The 25,483-nt window shown below is 40.4% G+C and overlaps 1 protein-coding gene across 1 annotated transcript in view; it reads left to right on the forward strand.

The window, feature by feature from the left end:
- LOC149274387 (enteropeptidase-like) overlaps positions 1–25,483 on the forward strand; it is a 106,778-nt gene that overhangs the window by 38,110 nt on the left and 43,185 nt on the right. The window contains exons 9-13 of the mRNA XM_089505557.1: positions 902–1,051; positions 4,921–5,023; positions 6,247–6,397; positions 7,387–7,528; positions 21,451–21,540. Of these exons, the coding sequence (XP_089361683.1) occupies positions 902–1,051; positions 4,921–5,023; positions 6,247–6,397; positions 7,387–7,528; positions 21,451–21,540 (636 nt within the window). The remainder of the gene's footprint in view (positions 1–901; positions 1,052–4,920; positions 5,024–6,246; positions 6,398–7,386; positions 7,529–21,450; positions 21,541–25,483) is intronic.

A 25,483-nucleotide genomic window follows, 5' to 3' on the forward strand; every position in this document is an offset into this window, starting at 1 on the left:
CAACCTTTTTTATATAGTGGGGCACTAAAGTTGCTATTGGTATACCATCAGTTATACACTTTATGGCTCCTAAAGTGCTTTTAAAACAAATACAGAACCATAGATTTATCCGAAGGAATAGCATTACAGTTGAAATATATATGTGCTTCCATGAAAGGTTAGAATAAACACCATTCAACTGAAAGCAAATTTTGTTCCCAAAAGTAACTACGTCTTCCTTCATTTTATTAGGCATCGTATTGTAATAAATATATCTATGCTTATTGCTTTGTACTTTGAAGTAGTTACAGATTAAGAGTGATGTTTTAGTCGTGAAATGATGATTATCAGGCTAAAGCAATGGTGGTTAACAACAGAGGTCTTCTTCAGTGGCACACAATTTGGTGCAGTGTTTTAGCACCATTGGATTCAGAGAACTCTGCAGAACATTGATTATATCGTCAGTGGAGAATCAAGGTATATTGTAAAAGTTACTTGATGGTGGCTATGAGATTTTTATGTCCTTAATGCTAAAACTTTTCAAAAGAAATAGGAATAATTCTCTGGGTTTATGATAGCTATAATGGTTTTGGATGCATTTTTTCCACAGTTTTATTTGACAACATAACCTGCTGGACAGCCCAGAAGAAGCTTAAACAAGTTATATAGATAGTATTTTCAAGACTCATGCAGGGTTATTACTGTTTAAATACTATAATAAAATGCAGACACATGGTCACTGGTTGTGAACATCAAAAACATTTAATTATATGTGTTCAAATATTTTTATGGGGAAAAAAAAAATATTGACACCAGTATATTGACTGCATGTCTATGGTTGATACATGGTTATTGTTAAGAAAAATATTATTATTTATTTTTAATAATTCTTAAAACGTATTTATAATTTTTATGCATGAAGATGAAGAAAAAATTCACTGCAACTTTGAAGATGGGTTATGTTTCTGGGTTCAAGATATTAAGGATGATGCTGAATGGGAAAGAGTTAATGGACCAACATTTCCGCCAATGTCTGGACCCGATAGTGACCATACAATTGGAAACGAGTCTGGTAAGTGTAGAATTTGTCTAATGTCTAATGGTTTATACTTGCACAAAACCATTCGTTTTTAATTACTGGAATCATTTTAAAAACACATATTTCAGTAGGGCCCTATTTTTTTTTAAGTTCCGGTTTTAGCATTATATAATGTTTTCAGACAAGTCCATATTAGGCATTTCTTTTTGTTCTAGCTTTGAAATCTTAGCCCAATCTAATAGACCAACACTCTTTATTACACTGGCTGTGATAAACAATAGCATGGCTCGGTCTTAATCACTCAGGGTATTTAAAGTCTACGGAGGAATGGATTTCATGAGTATTTTCATAATGAATCAGCTCAGTGTGATGTTTGAGCATGGAAAGTCATTCAAAATATCACATGACTGACACTAAGGGAAGCCTCCTGGTCTGTGGCTAAAGGACAATTATTGGAACCAAATTAAATAAAAACAATTCAAAATGTTCTTGAGTTTTGCCTTCCAAGTTAAAGTACCTGGACGTAAACCTTATTACATACGGACTACAAAACAGCAAGGGGACACCCTTGTAGGGGACATCCTTGTAGGGGAAACCCTAGTTGAAAAATGAAAGCTGTACAAATTGTATGAGACCTTATCATCAGATTTGCCAGACAGTATTAAAAGATACAATAACGAAATACAAGGCTGTGACAGCCTAATGAAAAATGTGAATTTGATGCTTTCAGAAATAGCAATAAATATCAATTTGTAGAATCAGTCTGAGTAGAGGTGTAATGACCAGGGATATACGTCGACAGTGTGCGTTATTGTTGCAGCTACACCTATGTGTCAATCTCATTCCACACACATCAACCCACATCAACACTGTTGTGTTTCACTACTCTTGATCTATGGCTTCATGAATGAGCCAGTGCTCCTAAAGGAGAAGGTGTAAGTTTCCGAGATGAAGTGTGGAAACTAGTTCATCAAATGTGTCAGTGATTGGAGGAGTGATTCCTACAATATAATGAGAAGCATTCCCATTGGTAGAACCAGATGTCTATCGCGATTATGTCAATTAGTGCTGCCTTGCGCTAGCTATAAATCGATAGTGTTAATACAATAAGTAACGGTTGCCAGCATTTTGAGTTGTACTTACTGTATATTGACAAAAGTTGATTTGTTGATTCCTAAAACATTTGTCTTCATGTGTTTTAGTGGTTTTCTTTACCTAAACATTAACAGCGTTAGAGACATTTATTTATAAAACATATAGGCTTTTAAAGTCTGTCCTGTCACTTATGGTCTAGAACACAGGACTGATATATTTGAAATTCTTAAAGAAATATATCATGTTCTAGCGCGACTGACATTGCTTTTATTTTTGACATGCTGCAAAATAGGATAAAATATAACAGCCCACTTACAGAAAAATGAACACTTCAACCGCAAAAACTGTTACTTGATAGAATTTAATGTAACCTTAGATTTCAAAATCTCTTTTGCTTTCCTTTACTCTTTTTATTTGTAAAGACATTCAAAAAGACTGACCGATTTAAAATCACTGGCAATTGAAATGGCTTCTTTGTATATAGTGTGCAGAGTGAATGATATTTTAGATTTAAGTTGATTTGATTGCGTCTTGGTGAGCGTATAGGAATTTGAAAAAAGTTAGTATTTCAAATAGAAGATTTTTCAGTATTTTTCCAAAAAGAAAAATATATGGGAGACAATATGTCTGCTCTCATTCCCTATTTTCTACATATTCTTACTTTTGATAAACATGAATCTGGACTGATTGTGTTGTGTTGTTAAAGCAAACTGTACTAAATGCATGTATTCTTGTATACAATGATGCAACTTCATTTAGCTGAGAATTCAACATTTTAACTGCGCCTTCACTGAATATTTTCCTGTGCTGAGTATATTTTCCTCTAACACCGGATAGCAGTGAAGTACTATGTGTTTTTAAAATGTCATAATTTAAGAAGATTTCATGGCTGTTACTCTTCTAAGGGAAACCCCTTCTCAGATTTGGAAGTTCTCAGGTTATCTGGAACCACTAATGATGACACTTTAATGAGTCTCTTGAGATGGGAGTATCTTTCAGAATGTCTGAAAGTCTGAAAGTCTTATTGATTCATTGATGCTCTTGTAAGTAAGTAAATGTACAGCAAACCTACATTCATCAACTGTGCCAACATGACCAAGGTGGCTTGCAGAGCGCAACTAAGTGATTCTTGCTTGGTTCTACCTGTTCATTGCATCATTACTTCTACCAATATACCACCATCCCTAGTCTTTAATATTGGTTGGATGTCATTAAATCAGAGCAGCATGAGATCAGTATGAGAGCTGCCTCTTTTACAATATGCAGTAAAACACTCATAAAATATTAATGCTAACAGATTATATATAAATATATATATATATATATATATATATATATAATGTGTGTGTGTGTAATGGTTATTTTTAGTTTAATCAAATTACACAAGAGTCTATGTTTACATGCCTGGGTTGTTAAGGATAAATGTGTGCTTGATTGATATTTCTTTCTCTTAGAATTACAATAAATGTCAAATGCTCCCACATGAGAACCAGAATAAATAAAGTATCAATCCCACACAAAGAATATCGCTAACTCCATTCGTAGATAGGTAGAGAGAGGTCGATAGATAGATATTTAGAAAATTGGGGCAGACACTTTCCATTGGTTGCTATGGTTATTGGCTTACTTTTACCACTTGACATCAGCAATGCTCTTTATAAATTACCCATATAAATATTCTCTTTGTATCTATGTCACTAGATTTCAATACATCTCTTTAAGTTACTTATCCTAATACAACTGATGTATCCCTTGTATGTCTTTTGCGCAATTAGTAATAATGCGGGAAATGAACTGCTGCAACTGTAATATATGTAATAATACAAATTAAATATTAAATGGAAAAATAATGTGGAAATAAAAATTAATACAAATAATAATGATAATAATACTTATGGGCATAGATATGGCAGGTCAAATAATGTATGTATTCAAAACTCTGTGTTTTATATCGCCCCCCCGTCTTCCCGGTGCAAGCTGTGTTAGAGATAGCATGAAAAATGTTTCAATAGGATGTATAAATTCTATAGTATTCAGACATTCCTTGAATACACTAGTGGGTTTTCATGTTCACTTTCTACCTATAGCTACTTTTGTGGCCAACATGATAATTCTGACGAGCCTTACAATAAAAGACCTACAGTATGTTGGCAAATGTGTATATATATATATATATATATAGATATATATATATATATATATATATAGATATATAGTGCTTTATTTATTAAATAGATCTATACCACTGATAATTACATATCTATATCTATATACAGGGCCGGCCCGACAATGGAGCCGAGTGGGGCAACCGCTCCAGGCGGCACTCTTGAAGGGGCGGCACTTCGCCGCCCCAAGCCCTTTTTTTTTTTTTTTTTTTTAAAGCGAAAGAGAGAGAAAGGGGCGCCGCTGTCAGTACCGCTCGGCGCCCCTCGCTCTCTCCTCTGCGGCGAGTCTCCCTGTTCGGTCTCGGTGCTGGCTTGTAATGCTGAGTGCCGGAAGATTTCCGGCGCTCAGCATTACAAGCCGGCACCGAGACCGAACAGGGAGACTCGCCGCAGGACTGCCGAAAGGTAAGTACAAGAAGGGGGGGGGGCGGCAGGGACGGAGGGAGAGGAAGGGTAGATAAGGGGGGGGCGGCAGGGACGGAGGGAGAGGAAGGGTAGATAAGGGGGGGGCGGCAAGGACGGAGGGAGAGGAAGGGTAGATAAGGGGGGGGGGCAGCATTTTAAAATTCGCCCCAGGCGGCATTTTGCCTTGGGCCGGCCCTGTCTATATATTACATTAACTCACCTTTTATTTATTTAAAGGTTACTACTTATCAACACCAACTGGACCAGGAATCAGTCAAAGAGTTCGACTCCTTAGTCTTCCCTTTGTGCCGAGATCAGAACCATCGTGTCTCAGTTTTTGGTATGCTAAAAATTGTAATTACCAATTGTATGTGTTTAAAACTCAGACAATGGAAGATTAAATAAAAGGAAAAAATATTTTAAACCTATGTAGTAAGGGTTACCAAAAAAGACAACGCAATTAAAGTTATGTGGAAGGTTAAGTAGACTGTAAAAGTAGACTGTAAGAGTCAGCAAACCAATTTTTTAATGAAGGATATTAGCAAATAACATCTACTGTGCTGAGAATGCATATTCTGTAATTACTAGACTTATGCAAACAATAGTCATAGAAACAGAAAAATGGAATCAATGCATCTGGATTATCCATAACAAATACGAAAGATTATGGAAAATATAATGTCAAAACGTTATATGTTTTATCTACTTAACATTTAATTAATTAGTGTCTTTCTTTGGGTATTCTCCTATAAAGATCTGTTACCCACTTATTGTTTTTTGGCAAAAGTCCAGATGTGGCAGACTCTACACAAGGCTTTATTCAGAATCAAGATGGCAGATACCTTTTACATAAAATATAATTTAACCATAAAAATTAAATGAAATTGCTTGTGTAATATGTATTCCAATCCATTCCATTAGTAACATATAAAATTAAAGTAGTGAAATTCTTCACTTACATTAAGGGGTGGTCAGTAAATGCTGCCAATTTGTAGCTAATGAATTGATTATTAGGGGAAAAGTGGAGCATGTAGGTAACTTTTTCATATGTTCGGTCAGGGATGACCTTAGCTACCCCAAGCCTCAACTATTAAGCCAGTATCACAACCTCATGCTGACGAGTCCCATGAAGGATGAAACAGCTGTCCATGAGTGGTGATCTGGCTATTGTACCTCTTCCTGAGTTTTGTCTAAAGGCTGTCTTGTGCAGCGGGCAATTACTTTCAAGGGATCCATGTATAAAGTGGATATAGAGGCAAAGGTGATAATTGTTAACCTTATTTGCATGCGCCTACCCAGAATCCCTTGTGGTTGTTGAAGCACCATGAGATTTCTTAGGGAAAAACAAGCCTTCTGGCTTGTCTGGTGTCTGGAGATGAGTGTTTAATAATACTTCTACTAATACAAAATTACAAAGACATTGGGAGAGCTTAAGAATGTTCTTAGGGTGTATTTTCTTGGACTCTTAATAATAGGAATTCTGTTTTTGATTGATATCGTCTTGCAAGTGAAAATTACTATTATAGCTAATGGTAAGTAATTTTTTTTTCACATGATCCATAGGTATCACATGTATGGCATCAATGTTTTCCGTTTAAGTGTTCTTGTTATTTTTGCAAATTACTCAGAGGAAGTAATGTTTCAGAAGGAAGGAAATTATGGGCAAAATTGGAATCATGGTCAGGTGACGTTAAATGAAAGTTCCGAAACAGTGGTAAGTAGGTTTATGTAATTTGTATATTAGACATACAGCAATATCAATATTGATTGATTAATTAATCTTAAAAGTTTAATAGCATGGATTCTGCTATAGCATCAAAAGCGAAAGAGAAATAAACCAATACAGTGTAAATCATCAGATTCCTGTGTCAAATATAATTCAAGATTAATATATTTGCAATATCCCCCCTAGGGTATTGATATTATGCCTTAAGGATTGAAGGGGTATTGTCATTATGCAGCAATTTTCAGTTGCAATTGCATCTTGATTCTCACTCATTTTAGTATTTGTTAAAGGGCAATTGTGACCAAAACATTTATAAAATAACAAGGGGGTTATACTTATACTTAATAGGAAATGTGAGAAGTTGACTTTATTTTTGCTTGGTCACATACTGTAGATATATGTTGTTATGATTGAATGCAATACATCCAGACTTGTATATTGACTACTAGGGAGAATGGCCAAATAAAATAATTTGTAAAAACAGTAACTAAACACAAACCCTAAAATCTATGGGGTTAAATTACTGTACATCTAATTTGCTTTCCACAGACAGAATATATGTCAAGTGAAAATTTCAAACTGCCATAGAAACTTTTCACTGGACATTTGGCGGCTTCATTAGGGACATAGAGGCAGATTGAAGAACTTCTGATAATATAATATATCTTTTTACTTAGGGCACATAAAAATCTAGAGCCATCCCAGTTTATGAAACATGTTGGATGGCAGCAGTGTGACATCACATCTTGATCCGCTCTCATTAAATCCAAGTCCTGTCAAGCCTACATTATGCCCAAGACCCACCATGAAACTCACTTTGCGCATGCATGCCAGCAAGAACTCATACTTTTGGGACATCAAGTAGACAGCAAGACATCAATTAGGACAGTTAACCGCTATGGTACTTGCTGTGAAATGTCATGTATATGTGTAAGCATTTGTGATGTTTCAAAATGCTATGTTCTCATCAAAATTAGGTTGCTTTTGATGCTATTAAGAATCAAGGCTTCAGTGACATAGCAATAGACGACATTGGACTGCTTACTGGAAGCTGTAATGAAAGTGCTTATCCAGAACCAACTCGTGTCCCCACTCTTCCCACGACTACAACAGCTCCCAGTAAGTACTTATTTCTGTAAATGGTGTGGCCATGCGCATCCACGGGATTTTTTCCATTGGAGGCAACTGTTTTACAGTGTTACTGTAGACTTGGTGTACCCTCAAAATAGCTACTAGTCCCATAATAACCAACTTGCAACATAATAAACTTGCTGCTCATTATCATAGAAGTTTCAGTCAAGAAAAGTTAATGTTTAGTGTGTAGTGTAGCTCTGTGATGTATAACAAACATTCTGAGGTACTGCGAAAAAGGTAGTAAAAAAGGTAAATAAAGGCTTGGTAGTTTTGTCCGCAGTTGTGGTTAATATTTGGCACTCAAAGTGCTGTTATTAAATTTCTCATAATGTATAGCCAACCAAATGTATGGCTGAGAATCATGAGATGTGCATTCCACAGCAACTGCAGTACCAATCCATAATAATGTATAAGCTAATCTTTGGCACTCCAGTTATTGTACTCACTTTCCCATGATGCTTAACATGGCTGAGAGCCATTGGAAATGTAGTCTCGGCAGCTGGAGTATTAACTAACCTTAGTTGCAATACATGTTTGAACTGAACTACCTTGGGTCTGCAGGATGCAAACTGTATCTCTGCCAAGGCAGGGACTCTGTGCCTGTGAATGAGGATACAGGGCATGCAACCTCAGGTGTGTTCAGTTCACCACTTAACTGAAACATGGAAACAGAGAATTTGACAGCAGATAAGAACTATGTGGCCTATCTAGTCTACCTGCTTTTCCCGATGTAAAGACTCAAACATTAATCCGTTATTATGACAGTAATGTCCGCAGCTGGAGGAGCAAGGTCGGTTGGGGAGATCAAAAATCTCACCCCAACCGGCTTAAAATCAATCAAGGGGGGGCGTGTCCGGCTGCCGCCTAAGATGGCCGCATGAGCTAGCTGCTCCGCCGCCGCCCGCGCAATTCTACAGCTCCATCACAGCCTTTCCGCCATGAGACGCTCCAAGAAGACGGGTACCGACCCCTCAACTCCAAGGGATCGTTCCAGGCCGTCCTCTTCATCCCTTCGGGAGTATTTTCGTACCCCGGCAGACCTGGCTTCACAGGCCTCAGACGACCACGAGGCCGCCTCTCCTGCCAGCACATCCTCTGCGGATGACCCGACAGCGCCAACACACTTACCCTCGGGGCCACATCCACCTGAGGTTCTGCAACTTTTCTCCTCGGCTCCCTGGAAGACGGATTTCTCTCTGCTCATTACTGAGCTTAAGCAGGTTGTCCGGGATGAGGTGTCAGCGCTTCGCAGTGACTTGTCCTCCTTGGAAACGAGGGTGCAGGCCCTGGAAGAGGGGAAGGCCCATCAGCACGCTACTAACGCTGCTCTTCAACATGTGAGTGACCGTCATACACACTATTTGCGGGAACTGCGTCGCCGGCTTGAGGACTTAGATAACCGGGGCCGGAGACAGAACATACGAGTGAGAGGAGTGCCTGAGTCTGATGCCCCTGAGGATGTCTTTACCCTCCTTACAGGTCTGTTCAATGGCCTTCTCGGACGTGCTTCTGATGCCCCTGTGCCCATGGATCGTGCCCACCGGGCCCTTCGCCCTCGTGGTGGCCCGGGGACCCCCCCGAGAGACATCATCTGCCACCTGTCAGACTTCCGTCTGAAAGAAGCCATCATGACTCGCGCGAGGGAGGTGGGGACCTGGCCGCTGCAGGACCACCAGGTGTCGTTCTATCACGACCTGTCTGACCTGACCCTACAGGCGAGACGGGCTCTTCGCCCCCTGACGGCGGAATTGCAGAGGCTGCGCATCCCGTACCGCTGGGGTCACCCCTTCGCTTTGGTGATCAGACACGACAACCAGTCTCTTACCGTCAAGCACCACCGCGATGTCCATGACGTCCTACGACTTCTTGGCCTCCCAGATATCCAGGTTTCGGACTGGGCAGATATGGATGCTGCCCCGGCTCCTCTGCCCCGCAGACGCAACCGGCCTGCGTCCTCCCGGCGCCGCACCCCCACTGATGATCCGGCACACCTGTCGAGTGTTCTGGCTTCTCGCCGCCTGGGGGACATTGAGGAATGAGTGCCTCTCTCCCTCATCACTACTGAGTGTCTGCCTGGAGTGTGGGTTGTTTTTTTTTTTGTTTTTTTTTAATTTTATATATATAGGTCTACGTGGCTCTTCGCTGGTTCTGGGCTCCCAGCCTCCATGTAGTTTTGCTTTGGCTCCCTTTCTCCACTCGCCCTGCGGGAACTACTGCCGGCTTGGTGTTGCGCTGCACTAAGGTGGCGGAGGGGATCATCCTTCGGCTCGCGGCTCCCTGTGCCGTCTGCGCTGAGACTCTGTGCTTCCCAACCTTTGCGGCTTCTTCGCCTGCTCCACCACACCTCGGAGGGATTTCCCGGGTCCTTTTACCTCTGCGGACTCCATCACCCTGCTCAGTCTCCTGGACTCATTGCTCCGCTCTCCGGCTCGATATTTATCTTGTTCCCCATGCCCTGTCTATGGTTCGGCATCTCATTTTTCTGCCTGGGTTGTGTTTACCATGTTATTGTTTTCACTGTATTACATGTTTACCCGTACTAAGGTATATACGTTTGCACTTTTGCCTTTACTAATAGTTGGTAACACGCTCCCGGGTGCACTGCCTTACCTACATATCACATTTTTTTTTTTTTTTTTATTATCTTTCGCTCCTCTGAGAGGTGTTTACTGTGCTGCGGTATCCACTTTTGCACTTGTGCCTTTCCTGGGGAAAACGGGTGCGCATGTTGCACACACTGCACCCACATACATATCACACTACTATTGGGCCTTTTTCTTATTTATGTTATGTTTATTTTATCTCGCCTCCCTGGGTACCGTTTACTGTGCCATGGTATCCGCTTTTGCACTTGTGCCTTTACTATAAGTTGATTATACTCTCCCAGGTGCGCATGTTGCGCGCACTGCACTTACATACATACCACACTGCTATTGGGCCCTTTTCTTATTTCTTATTTACATTGTGTACTTTTCTTTTTATATATATATATATATATATATATATGTATATTATTTATTTATTTTTTTACATTATTTTTTTTTTTTTTAATTTATTTATTTATTTATTTATTTATATATTTTTTTTATTTTTTTTATTTTTATTTTTTTTTCCCCCCTCTTCTTCGCTCCCTGGAGAGGTGCTTTCTGTGTTACGGTATCCACTTTTGCACTTGTTACTAAAAATTGATAACACTCCCCGGGTGCACATGTTGCACGCACTGCACCCGCATACATATCACACTACTCTTGGGCCTTTTTCTTTTTTATGTTGTGTTTATTTTATCTCGCCTCCCTTGGTAGCGTTTCCTGTGCCATGGTATTCGCATTCGCACTTGTGCCTTTACTTAACAGAGAAAGGGATGGAAAACGGAAAGTGGATAGCACTCTCCCAGATGCGTATGTTGCATGCACTGCACTCGCATATTTATCACACTATTGTTGGGCCCTTTTTTTTATTTATTTATTTATTTATTTTTATTTTTTATGTTGTGTTTATTTTATCTTGCCTCCCTGGGTAGTGTTTACTGTGCCCTGATATTCGCTTTTGCACTTGTGCCTTTATTATACGTTGCCCACACTCTCCCAGGTGCGCATGTTGCACGCACAGCACTTACATACTTTTCACACTACTATTGGGCCCCCCCCTTTTTTTTTTTTTTTTTTTTTTTTTTTCTTCTTTCTCTCGCTCCCCTGGGTGGTGTTTACTGTGTTATGGTACCCACATACACTTGTGCCTTTCCTAAAGCTGATAACACGCTCTCAGGTGCGCCTGTTGCGCGCGTTACACCCGCATACCAATCCCGCTACTATTGGACCTTTCTTTTACTTATGTTGTGTTTTTATTTACTTATGTTGTGCTGTGTTTTTTATTTTTATATATTATTTGTTGCGCATGTTACGCACGCTAGGACCCACACTGCTGTCTTTGCAGTGCATGTCGCATCTCCTCCTTCCATTGTGATGTGCACACACCATCAGATCTCTTATATGTGCCTTTATTCCGAATACATGTTTATCTTCTGTCTCCCTCATATTCTATCTCTCCGGCGTTTTGACGCATGTTATTTAATGTTGCGGGCGGCGGTCCGCTTCTGGTTCCCGAGTTCATTGATTTAGTTTCTTCCTGTGTTCTGCCCTTCTTACTGTGGCAGACTCACCCCCTACACTGTGACGCCCTGGTGTTGACGGGTTGATAGAATCCGCTTGGCGTAGTTAGTGTCTTTTTTTTTTTTGTCCCCCCCCCCCTCTGTTCCTCTCCCCGCAATTTTAACGTGGCCATGTACCCTGAGCTCGACACCTCGACTGGGACTACGCGGACTCCCCGCCACGTCCTGCGGAAGATCACCTCCCTTCTTGCGTCTCACAGGCTGGTTGACTGTTGGAGGGCCATGCACCCCACTGGTAGGGACTATACATTTTATTCCACAGCGCACGGTTCCTATTCCCGCATAGATTATTTCTTTCTCCCTTGCCGTTTTGCCACGCTCCTGCGTGGTTCTGCCATTGGGTCGGCCACATGGTCAGACCACGCTCCTGTCTCTGTCTCCATGGCCTCCCCAGTGCCTCGCTCCTCGGGGGGATCCTGGCGACTCAATGAATCTTTGTTGTCTGACGAGCCGTCCTGTGCGGAGGCGTCTCAGGTTCTTCGATGTTATTTTGAGGATAATCTCAACTCTGAGACACCGCTGTTGACAGTTTGGGAGGCCCACAAGTGTGTAGTTAGGGGCCACTTCATTAGCGTTTGTTCTCAACGTAAGCGGCTCGAGGCCGAACGGGTCGATCGGCTTTATTCTCAGATAACATTGGCGGAACAGGCGCACAAGACTTCTTTATCGGGGGGTGACCTGCAGCTCCTCCTAGCTCTCCGTGGCGAATTGGCCTCAATTCTTAACAACAAACTACAACTACAAATTTCCTTTTTGAAAACCAAGGCCCTGTTTTATGAGCACGGTGACAAGCCCGGCAGGTACTTGGCCAGGGCTCTTCGCGCGGTAAGGAAGCCTACGTATGTCTCCAGGGGCCGCATTCATTCTCACCCCCTTGATGTTTCCCGTTGCTTTCAGGACTATTACGAAGCACTGTACAATCTCCATCCGAACCCACACGGCAGCTCCCCCTCCGGTAGGGCAGCTGCTGTCGAGGCATATCTGTCTAAGACAATTCGCCGGTCGCTCAAAGCGGATGAGGCGGCTCTCATTGATTCTCCGATCACTTTACCAGAATTCTTACTGGCCCTGAAGTCCTCCCCTTCTGGAAAATGTCCCGGCCCTGACGGGTTGCCGCTACGTTACTACTCTGCGTTCCGGGATATCTTGGCCCCTCGCTTCGTGGATGCCTTCAATTCTATCTTAGAGGGCGGTCGTATCCATTCCCATACCTTATCGGCCTCCATCACTCTGATCCCTAAGGAGGGCAAGGATCCCGAGCAATGCGGTAGCTACCGTCCTATATCCTTACTGAACTCTGATTTAAAACTATTTGCCAAGATACTTGCTAATAGAATAAAACCTTTCCTGCCCTTTTTGGTACACCCTGACCAGACGGGCTTCGTCACGGGTCGTGAGGCCAGGGACAGCACTATTAGGGCTCTTTCCCTTATGCACTTTGCAAAACACACGTCTACCCCGACAGTGCTCCTCTCTACTGATGCCGAAAAGGCTTTTGACAGGGTGGATTGGTCTTTTATGCTTTCCACCCTGAATCACATGGGATTTGGACCGGGTTTACTCACCTGGATCAGATCTTTATACTCTACTCCCACGGCGCGAGTTCGGATCAATGGCTCCTTTTCTGACCCTTTCCCTATACGGAATGGGACTAGGCAGGGCTGTCCCTTATCTCCACTGCTCTTTGTGCTCTCCCTAGAGCCCCTCCTTCAGGCCGTCAGGATGAACCCTGATATCTGTGGCCTCCAAGTCGGTTCCACGCACCATAAAATCCTGGGCTACGCCGACGACCTCTTATTCGCTGTTACCCGCCCGGGGATTTCCCTCCCTAATATTCTTAAAGAGCTTTCCCTGTACGGTGCCCTTACCAATTTTAAAATTAATTCATCTAAGTCGGAGATTCTCAATGTGAATTTGCCCCAGGCGGCTGCTCTCCCGCTTCAGACCTCCTTTCTCTTTGCTTGGCGTTGCCCCAAAATCCGATACCTTGGGATTTGGCTGTCTCCTGACTTTTCCCAACTTTTCCACTATAATTTTGCGCCCCTTCTGGCCGCTCTTCAGGCTGATTTGGCTACATGGAAGAAACTGGCGCTCTCCTGGGTTGGTCGCATTAATACGATTAAGATGAATATTATGCCCCGTGTTCTTTATTTGTTCCAGGCTCTCCCTATCTCCGTCCCTCCCTCCTTTTTTGACTCGCTCCGGTCCACCTTCTTGCGATTTGTGTGGGGCACTCGTGCACCCCGAATTCGCTTCACCACGTTGATACTCCCCAAGTCTAAAGGTGGTCTTGCTTTGCCCTGCCCCTGCTCTTATTATAGGGCGTGCCACCTGCTCCGTGTTCTGGAGTGGGCACATAGTCCGCTCCATAAGCAATGGGTGGGCGTCGAGGCGGCCTTGCTGGATCTACCCATGAAGGTCTTACCTTGGTTGTCGATTCCGACGGCTCGCGCGATCACTTCACCTCACCCTTTTATCCGGGCCACTTATATGACTTGGCTTCAGATCCTTCGGAAGACGCAACTTTCTTCTATCCCCTCCCCATTGACCTCGGTCAGGGATAATCCTGACTTTCCTGCCGGGATGGGCCGCGACCTTTTCCCGGCTTCTCCTGCTGTGGTGGGACAGGGGATTGGTTCCTTTCTGACCTCTGAAGGCCTTAAGCCCTTGGCCGTACTGTCCTCCCGCTCGCCCCCCTCTTTCTTCGATTCCTTCCGTTACGCACAATTGTGCAGTTTCTTCCGGTCCTTGCCTCGGAAACATGCTGTGTTGCGAGATCGCACACAGTTTGAGGAGCTCTGTGTGGCCTCCACGCTCCCGCCCCATGGCATCTCTAGGCTATACGGCCTTTTACTTGTGTCCTTTTACCCGATATCACCGCCGTTCATGGGGGGCTGGGAATCTGAGCTGCAGGTCATCTTCTCCGAGGCACAATGGGAGAAGATATGTGTCATCACCCACAGCTGCTCTAGGAGTAACAGAGACCGGGAAATGGCATACAAATTGTTGTCCCGCTGGTATCGACCCCCGGCCTTGACTTCCACTTACCGCCCAGATGTGCCTAACAGATGTTGGAGATGTGACGCCTCTCCTGGCTCTCTTCTCCACCTCTGGTGGCACTGCCCACGGCTCGCTCCTTTTTGGACCTCGGTCCATCAGCACTTGCAGCGCTTCACGGACAGGACCATCCCTTTTACGCCAGAATTCCTCCTCCTTTATCATCTGCCCTACCCTGTGCGCTGGTTCCGGAGATCGGTGATCCGTCACCTCTTGACGGCAGCTAAGGCGCTAATTCCTCAACGCTGGGGCAGCCCTGCCCCACCCACCCTTAAAGACTGGGTTCTACGGGTGGAACAGATACGCGTCTTTGATGTGTTGCAACTCCTGTCCGATGAGTCCATTGAGCGTTATAGGTCCACTTGGTTCCACTGGCTGGAATTTGTGTCGGGGCCTGATATTCGTCCTTTATTGGACTAGCGGCATAGACATGTTCCCCCTGGGTTGGGCAGCTGGGTCGCTGGGCTTTCTTCCCTTCTTTCATTCTTCCTCTCTTTCATTCTCTCAGTTTTTTATTTCTTTCATTCTTCATTTTTTATTTTTTATTTTTTTCTCTTTGTTTTCTCCCATTAGTTTTCTTTCCCTTCTCCTCCTCCCACTGGGCTCGCAGCTCGTTTCCTTGAGACGGTTCTGTACTATGCCACGTCTCACTGTGCTGCTCGCGTGTGCCTGCTCCAGTTCATCTGTGGTCATGATGTTTCTCATTTCGTTATCACACTACTGTCTGGGGCTTTTCGACTAGCGCCCGAGGCTACTGTCATGACTTCCCCCCCTCCACTAATTTGGTTGCTTTGTTGTTCCCTGTTTGTTTACCTCCCTCGTCTCTCCGAGTGGGCTCACAGCAAATTTTTCTGAGAGTGATGTGTACTTTACCATGTCTCACTGTGTACCTTGCTCATGATTGCTCATGCTCTCCTGCTCAACTGTCATGATGTTTCTCATTTTGTTACCACAATGCTGTCTGGTGCCTCTTCGCTGGCACCTTGTGTTGCTGTTCTGACTCCCCCTCCCCCCCTAATTTTTCCTTCTGTACCCTCCATCCACAAAAACCGATTTAAAATAAAGAAAAACTGATTTACCCTAAAATCAATCAAGGGAGCGGGAGGTCTGTTAATGCGGACCTCCGATCCTGCTCCCTTGTGATGCGGCGTCGGGATTTGATGTCAGATCCCGGCACACAGCACTGAAGCCACGCCCACCTTCTTTACTGCACCGGAAGGACAGGACACAGAAGAAGAAGAGGCAAGAGGAAGAATGAAGAGGAGGAGGAAAAGTAACTAACAGAGGAAAGGTAAGAAAACATTAAGTGAGAGTGGATTAGTAAGTGTGTGAGAGTGATGGGTGTTATGCTGTAGTTTATGCTGAATGTTTGTGAATGAGTGTGTGTGTGATAGCATGGATGTGTAAGTGGGGGGGATAGCATGGCATAGGGAGGCTGTAATCACATTAATATGATGCCCAGGTTCCAGCATGTACTGGCTGCCTGGGCATGATAGGAGTGTGATTGCTGTAAGGAATTATATATATATATGTACATATATATATATATATATATATATATATAAAATATTGTTGTTGGGTTTTTTTGTCCAATTTTGGTGCGTTATTTTTAATAAAGTGGGTTGTTTTTTTTTAAAGGGGGGGTCATTTTCAGTTTCGGTCCGGTGACTGCTGAATTTTCGGTCCAGAATTTTCATTTTGGTGCATCCCTATATACTAAGCCAGACACTGAAGCAGTAGGCCTACACCACATCAATGTTTGGCTTAGTATATAGTGATAGGGGTTATGCTACATTATTGGCAATGTCTGGCTCAATGTATAGTGATAGGTGTTGTGCTGTGCCTCAGTATATAGTGATAGGTGTTATGCTGCCCCACCGTCAATGTTTGCCTCAGTATATAATAACAGTTATGCTGCAACACCGTCAATGTCTGCCTCAGTATATAGTGATAGGTGTTATGCTGTACCCCTGTCAATGGTTGCCTAATGACAGAAGCTATGCAGTTTTTCCCAATAAAAAAATAATTATATATATATATAATACACACACACATATATATATATATATATATATATATATATATATATATATATATATATATATATATATATATATATATATATATATATATTGATCCTTTATGCAGCCCAGAGCCCCCGCTTGCGATTCGCTCATAATTAACTTTTGCGGTGAGAATTTCACCGTTAAAATAGACCATGGAGTCAAAAGGGGTTTTTTTTCAGCTCCACCAACTTCACTTTATATGGACTGTAGAAGCATATTGTGCGCACAAAATTTTGGCTCTGGGAAAAATTTTGCACAACAGAAATTTTCTGCGCACACCACCCAAGAAAAATTAGAGGGAACATTGGTCATAGATTGTTTTTTTTTCAGGACAAGAAGGGCTTTCTTCAGATACTAGTGTTTGATCATATCTAATTTTCCATAACAAAATATGATGAGAACTCACTTTTATTTGAAAAATCTTTTACTCATCTAAAAAAAACTAATGAAAAATATGCCAAATAGATTCTATTTGTCCTGAGTTTAGAAATACCCAATGTTTTTATGATATTTTTTCCTTTTGTTTTGCAAGTTATTGGTCAATAGGTACAAGTAGTATTTTGCTACCTCAAAACCATTTTTTTAAGTAGACACTTCTTATTTGAAATGTTAGTATTTTAACTCTTTCCATGTCAGACTTGGGAAGATTCAGCGGTAATTTTAGCACTTGCTCAGTGTCTTAGTATGCTAACTGTTTGCGTGTCTCTTTTAACACTTAGAGTGCCAGCTATGTACATAGCTGACTGAAAAGCTACAATGTACATAGCTACGAAGTACGTAGAGGCACTTTAGGGCCTCCTCTCCATGAGATCGCATGCAGCATGCCAGCAGCCATCTTTTCACCATCATATAAAAGAGAAAAAGGCATGTGTTTACTTTCAAACGTGCTGCTTTCCTCAAAAAAAGGGAGAGAAAGCTCTTATTATAAAAATGGTCGCTTGCCACCATGGTAACGGGTGCAAGGTTTTAAAAAGGCTCAGTGTGGTGCCAGTGGATCTACTGTGGGATCAGCTGGCTGACATGCTGGTAAGACACCCTGATCCATGCTCCCTCCCAAAAAAATGCCTCATCCATTGTAATTAAAAAATAAAAATGTAAAAAATAAAAATACATTAAAAAAAATGTCTGATGGGTCTTTGTTGACTTCAACACTTCAATCACTCTCATCCAGAATGAGAGTAGTGGGACAAATAAACTCCTGCTGCTAAGGAAGACAGCACTAAACTGTGTCAATCATTGCGTGTGCATGTATAGTGGTGCTATCTGACGTGCCATGGCCGCCAGTAAGGCAAACTGGTGATGTTTTTGAGTGAAACAACGCTTAGTTATCTGAATGGACAATGTTGCTTAGACAAACACAGCTTGTCCTATTGATACTTAGATATTACTGCTCCTTTATTTTTCTTTGCTTTATTTCTTTTTTATGGTTCTGTCATAAGCTACACTGTTATGATCTACAATAACATTTACACTGGGTCATGGTTGATATGATTTAAACCAGTAACACAATAAAATAGATTACATATAACATATTAATAGATGTATATCTATCTGCCACTATGACAGATTACTAACAGAATATGAGTGTGGTGATATCTCGTGCATTTTTGAACATTACTGTCTAAACATCAGTCATTTCTATGAGATCGCATGGCGTTCAATTGCTCTACCATTTTCTTCTTGATACCAGATCCTATATGTAATGACTAGTTATTACATGTCCGTCATTGTTCAGGAAAGAAACCAGATTTTTCTTAATCGTCTCATATTATTATCCTTTTGTAAGAAACTCTGAATTATAAATGTTTAACTGGTAAAAATGTCGCTTTTAAATCATTTTGGGCAATTATTAAGTTATGCATTTATGGAAGTAATATATCTACATTCTTATTCCCAATTTAAATGAATGTAAAGATGAGTAGACTTGTGCATTTGGATTCGTACAGACCTTATTTTTAACAAAATTTGCCAAATTTGAACATTGTACATGGAACTAGAAAAAGTGCAAAGGAGGGCTACAAAATTAATAAGGGGATTGGAAGATATTAGTTATGAAGAGAGACTAAAAAAGTTAAAATTATATACGCTAGAAAAACGCTCTTCAGTGATTTGTTCATTAACAGAAATGTACAAAGAGGTCAACCTCTAAGACTGGGAGAATGGAGATTGTATAGACGACTAAGGAAGGGATTCTTTACAGTAAGGACATTAAAGGTATGGAATTCACTGCCAAGGGAGGTGGTGTTATCAAATACATTAGTTGCCTTCAAAAGGGTTTTTTTTTTTTTTTAGAAAGCCATGATATACAGGGCTTTAAATAGAATGAATATTTTAGAGCTTGATCCAAGGAGAACTACCGTTGCCTTTTGGAGTCAAGAAGGAATTTTCCCCCCAGATGGCAGAATTCAAAGTAGCTTAATTAGGGTTTTTGCCATAGTGGATGGAGAGTAGGAAGGTTAGGTAGAATGGTTGAACTTGATGGACTTAGGTCTTTTTTCAACCTTATGTACTATGTAACTATGCAATTCACTGTCCTTCTATACCATTGGGCTGGATGTGTCTACCTGCCAGTGTATTCCCAGGCCCCCTACTACTACTGCTCAGTTCATGAAAATGGTCCAATATTTGGAGAAATTCAGTCCCATAGCTTGCTGTTGGGTGTGTGTATTCATTAGTGCAGTACTGCTGTTGCTGCTGGTACTGTTCTTGCAATGCAAAATCAAGTCTAGATCTCTTGCTCTTACTAACTGTCCCAAAGTTTTCTTCCTTCACTTTACTGTAGTCTATGTCTTTGGCCATCTGAGATATTTGAAGCTATGCCATTACTTGTTTTAGAAAGTAGACAAATGAGGGTGATTTGTCATTTGTTGTCACTTTGATGATAACTGTGGTCAACCTTTCTTTTTATTGGGTGGTTCTTTTAGTATATATGTACTAATAAAGTATTTTTATAGTTGGAGATCTTGGGGATGGGAGATCTTACAAATACATAAAGTAAGTGCATTCGCTTTGCTGTGACCACTCTCTGAATAATAACTTTTGCATTTAAGTTAAATTACTAAGATCTCAATTCCAAAAGTATTTAGCCGTGCAGCAAACAAACAAATATTTTCATCTACTTCATCTACTTGCACAAATCCAATTATAGAAGAGAATTGGAAATCACTTAAAAGAGAATGAAATTAGAGCAATCACTAAAAGAAAAAGTGTTAGAAAAAAGTTTAAACATCAACAATGACCACCACAATTATATTGAATTATATTATATGTTGTGATCAATCTAGAAGGAGCAATAAAAGCAAAATTGTTAATGGGATAGTAAATTTTAAAGCTCATTGCTATGTAATGGAGAACAGACCTGCAACGTCTCTGAAATTGATCTTTCTTGTTGTCAGTCTTCCAAACATTGAGGACAGATGAATTGATCTTTGGAGTTTAATTTTTTTTAGTTACCTTCACAATTATAACAAAGGGGTATGTTCACTAAACTTTAACTCTACCGGAGAGCTGAGCATTTAAGCTCTCTGACTATGCATTCTCAGTGGCCAACCCCAGTGGACTTCCATGCAAAATCGATGAGGTGACTTTCAAGAAATTGTGTATTAGTTATACTGTGTGTAAAGCCAGTTTAAACCTCCTTGTAGGAAAAGCTCAGGGGTCCAGCCTTAAGAATGCATGGAGGCGTCAGATTATCAAACTCTCCTAGCATAGTGAATAGACACCAGATTGAGTTCGTCCAAGCCATCTGAGCAAGCTTGGACACCAGAAGTGACCTCTAAATCAGCAAATACGGCTAGCTTTACCTTATAAGTGACCAACTAGTGGGGGCTCCACCACTAGGCTCTCTCCAAATGCATACAGAGGCAAAGACTTTGTTTGACAAGGAAGCTAGAAGCCCATTTTAGTAAGCAGATCAACCTTTTAAAGCATAATCCATGGATTTTTTATGCAGTTTTATGTTATGTAATTGCCAACATTCTGTCTGGAATATATTTTACTATGACATGTACATGTACTTCATTTAAATCATTCAGTCCATTTCTGAAATATACAGAATTTTATCTTTAGGCTTAATTGGGTTTTAGGAGAGTCACCATAAGAGGTTTTTTTCATGTAAATAACAATACAAGCTTTGGGAATAATAACACATTATAACATATGTATGATTACATTCTAGAATAGACTATCATTCAGTGTGGTAACAATTGCTAACAAGTTTCAGCTAATGTACGTGTGGTAAGAATAGCAAATAGGTATATTGTATATTCTGGTACATTGCATTCCAAAGCAGCATCTGTAATACTCTGATAATACAAGACCATGTATTTTTATCCTTATGGGTTAATAATGATAAGAAGACCCAGCTCACACAGCGTGATATCATTCAGAATCAAGTCAGTCACAACATGGATGGGTGAAACTGCCAAAAGAAAGCAAAACATGAAAAAAAAGATAATTTCCATTTTCTGCAGGAATTCTGAATTTTGCCAGCCAAGTATATAAAAACATGCAAAACCCTGTAACAACAAGGCAATAACTCATGATAAGCACAACTTAAACATTCATATTTTACAATATGTATATTATTATGTCTTTGTCGTCTTTGTTTTCTATAGCAGATTGTGGTGGACCTGTTGAACTATGGGAACCAAACAATACATTCAGTTCTTTGAACTATCCTGAGAACTATCCAAACCGAGCTTCATGTGAGTAATGAATAACCTGCTGGTTTTTAAACCTTAATGTATGTCAGGCTTTAAGTCCTAAATATCAAAGATTTAATTAACATTATGGAACAATAACCATTCGTCATTTCTCAGTCGATTGTGTTTTAAGAAGATATTCATATAATAAAACGATTATGTTAGCCATAACCATTTCTGGCATTCTGAGGTCTCCTACATGAAAAATAAATCCTAATGAGCTTTAAACAAATCTAATGATTTCCGAAATTTTCTTTATATAATACCCTTTTATTTTATAAGGGCCCTCGAGACTCCCGTAAAGATGCTACTGTGTGGGATTTTTTTATTATACTGTTAAAATTTACTATGTCACATAGTAACAAAATAAAGGGGCATATTAGCTGTTCAGAATGAATATGTTTCCATGTTGTTCATAAAAATCCAATAGCACTTATTTATATTGTATAGATTGAGCATTATGGTGGGATGGCTCCATCCTTTCCTTTATTATATTTATTATATTTCCTTTTAATTACCATTTGCTTTGGGAAAAATTCCCAAAGCAAATCTAAAAATGGGCTGTGTGATGGTACCAGGCTTACTGGACCTTTTCTGGGGCCGTCAGTCTCTGAACCATTACTATTGTTGCTCCTCGTTCCTAGCTGATTGGATCCATGCTACTCTGAAGGCCTGGAAGCAGTGCCTTCATTTTAGCTCTTTTGCAAATAGTGAAAACCCACCCAAAAACTAGCTGAGACTTAAGTTACATTTGGGCACCTAAAATGTTGAGGAGAGATATGTAAAATTCTAGTAGGCAACAAATTATCATCTTCGTGCAAACTATGTTTTCCTATAGCAGATCTACAAAAAGAAATAAACCCCCCCCCAAAAAACAGAGTAAACTGATTTTCTATAATAACCAGTAGAATGGTATGATGTTTTATATGCATGGCAAAATTTGATTATTCCATAAAAAAAGCAAGTTCAAATCCAGCCAACTCTGTAGTGCTAATGGACTTTACAGACAAAATCACACTATTCTATGTCAAAGAATGGTACAATAATATTATTATTGTTTTTATTAACCCCTTAACGTCCATTGCCGGGTCAGGCACGTCATGCAAAACGGTCACTTAACGACCTATGACGTGCCTGACACGTCATCAGACTTAAACAAGCTTGGAAAGTGATCAATGATCACTTTCTAAGCTTAAACGGTGTTGCTGTAATGCCTCGATGTCGAGGCATTCAGCAACACCGAGATCGGCATGATGGGCCATGTCTGGCCCCTCCCCGGGGCGTCAACAGCCGCCATACATTATATGGCGGCGGATGCCCGTTTTAAAAGCGTTTAGGAGGCGATCAACGATCACCTCCTAAACTTCAATGGTGTTGCTGGAATGCCTCGATCAGGAGGCATCCAGTGACACCAAACACTTACCTCTTGATGGACTGTGACCGCTCCGGAGAGCGGTCACAGCCGCAGCTGCACGCAGTCTTCACCATCCGCAAGATGGCGGCGGCCCGGGAAAAAAAATAATAAAGTTGAAAAAGTTCGCTAGACGGTCTCCTGACCTTCTAGAGAACTCTGGCTCCACTTGCTGGTTGAATACAGGTACTGCATTCAACCATACAAGTCAATGGAGGCCAGCTTTCTAATCACTATGTGATTAGTAAAATATTTAAAAAAAAAATAAAAAAAAATAAAAATAAAAAAAGAAAAAGCTTAAAAAAAACATGGTAACATTTAAAAATTATTATGCTTTAGAGGAACTATCCAGTTCCAGCAAAATGTAAAAAAAAAGTCCAAAAAGAGTAAAATAAATAAAATAAAAAAATAAAGTTTATTATTATGAGCAAGTGCTAAAATTAGCGCTGTATCTTCCCAAAAATCCTGACGTGGAAAAATTTAAATAAAAGCATTTCAAATACCCAAGGGGTGTCTAATTTAAAAAAATGAATGGTTTGATGGGGTAAATTGGAGTGGCCGGGCTCAAAGATAGGGCATAGGCACAGACTGACCGAAATGGGGGAAAAAAAAAGCGCACTTCCAAAATGTGGCATTTTAACCTCAAACACCAGACAAACCCATACATGTGGGGTATGAATGAACTCGGGAGATGTTCCTGAACACATATTAGGGTGTTGTTTGATAGTGACATATACCTGGAGCTATAAATTTATACCCAAAGTACAATTTGTGTGAAAAAAAAAAAAAAATACTACCACAAAGTGTGGCAAAGGCTGGTGGTAGAATCTGATGCATGGAAAGGGTTAAATACTACCATTTTAAGTACCTTGGGGTGTCTAGTTTTCAAAAATATATGGTTTTATGAGGTAAATTGTAGTGGCCAGGCTCAAAGATAGGGCATAGGCACAGACTGACCAAAATAGGGGGAAAAAAGCGCACTTCCCAAATGTGGCCTTTTAACCCCAAACAGCAGTCAAACCCATGCATGGGTGGTATCACTGTACTCGAGAGATGTTATTGAACACATATTAGGGTGTTGTTTGATAGTGACGTATACCTGGAGCTATAAATGTATACCCAAAGTACAATTTGTGTAAAAAAAAATACCAAAAAAATACTAACACAAAGTGTGGCACAGGCTGGTGGTAGAATCTCATGCATGGAAAGGGTTAAAATACTAGCATTTGAAATACCTTTGGGTGTCTAGTTTTCAAAAATATATGATTTGATGGGGTAAATTGCATTGGCCGGCTTCAAAGATACCCGAAATGGCACATGGGGGGAAGAATTACCAGATTTGGAAAAAATGGTTTTGAAATAGCAAAACGCTACCTGTACTTAATGCTCCATAACGTGCAGAAAAAAGCAAAAAAACATAAAAACATTGGGTATTTCTAAACTCAGGACAAATAGTAGAATATATTTAGTAGGTTTTTTCATTAGCTTTTTTGGATGAGTAAAAGATTTTTGGGGTAAAAGTCAGAAAATTTGGGTTTTTTTTACATTTTTCATCATATTTTATTATTTTTTTTATGGGAAATTAGATAATATGATTAAAACAATGGTATCTGAAGAAAGCCCTTCTTGTCCTGAAAAAAACAACATATAATTTGTGTGGGTTCACTAAATGAGTGAAGAGAAAATTACATCTAAACACGAACACCGCAAAAGTATTAAAACAGCCTCGGTCCCAATGGTACAATAGGTAAAACACAGCCTGGTCCTTAAGGGGTTAAATAATATATTATTTATTCCTGTAGCACAGTGTTTGAAATTGATGACTGTTTTTATTTTCTTTTAAGTACCTTCAGGTGTAGATTGTTTTTGTATCTATTGCCCTTCACTGCAACTTCATGAGTTTCAAAAGTATACAAAGTATTGCAAACAACACAAGATACTGTGATACAGCATTAGTTATTTTTTGTATGTTAGAAGGTAACCTGTTTATTATTAATTCACTATATTTAAATTAAATTTCTTACTCTGCTTTACAATTTTATACACTGTTACCAAGAGCTTAGGCTGGCTCATGTTTTGGGGTGAGGCATTAACAGGGTGATCCTGATCCCTGATGCACACTGCTGATCAATGGGCTGATAGTGCTCTATGGGCCAGCAAAGTCTTCATAGCACCCATGCCACATAATTTCTTGGTGCTCAAAACAGAGGACACACAATTAAATCTTGATAGAATGGCTTTTGGTTCTTCTCTGGGTTAGACCAAGGACAGAAACCCCCATAAATGCACACTGATTATTCTTTCCCATTAACCCTCTCAGAGACAACCATGTATGTGGTGTAGTGAAGGCTTTTTTAAAACGAAAAATATCCCCTAAAAAATTTAAAACTTAAAAATGAGCCTTCAAAAGTATTGGGTTTTTTTGTTTTTCAACCATTAACCATTTGTATGTATCATGGCTCTGTAACCTTAGCCCAATCTGCTAGACAAACTATTTGACTCCTTATCATACTGCCTACGGTAAACACTAGAATG

This window comes from Sceloporus occidentalis, unplaced genomic scaffold (assembly GCF_023333645.1).
Source record: "Sceloporus occidentalis isolate IW3139 unplaced genomic scaffold, rSceOcc1.0.p SCAF_334, whole genome shotgun sequence".
Classification (NCBI taxonomy): domain Eukaryota; kingdom Metazoa; phylum Chordata; class Lepidosauria; order Squamata; family Phrynosomatidae; genus Sceloporus; species Sceloporus occidentalis.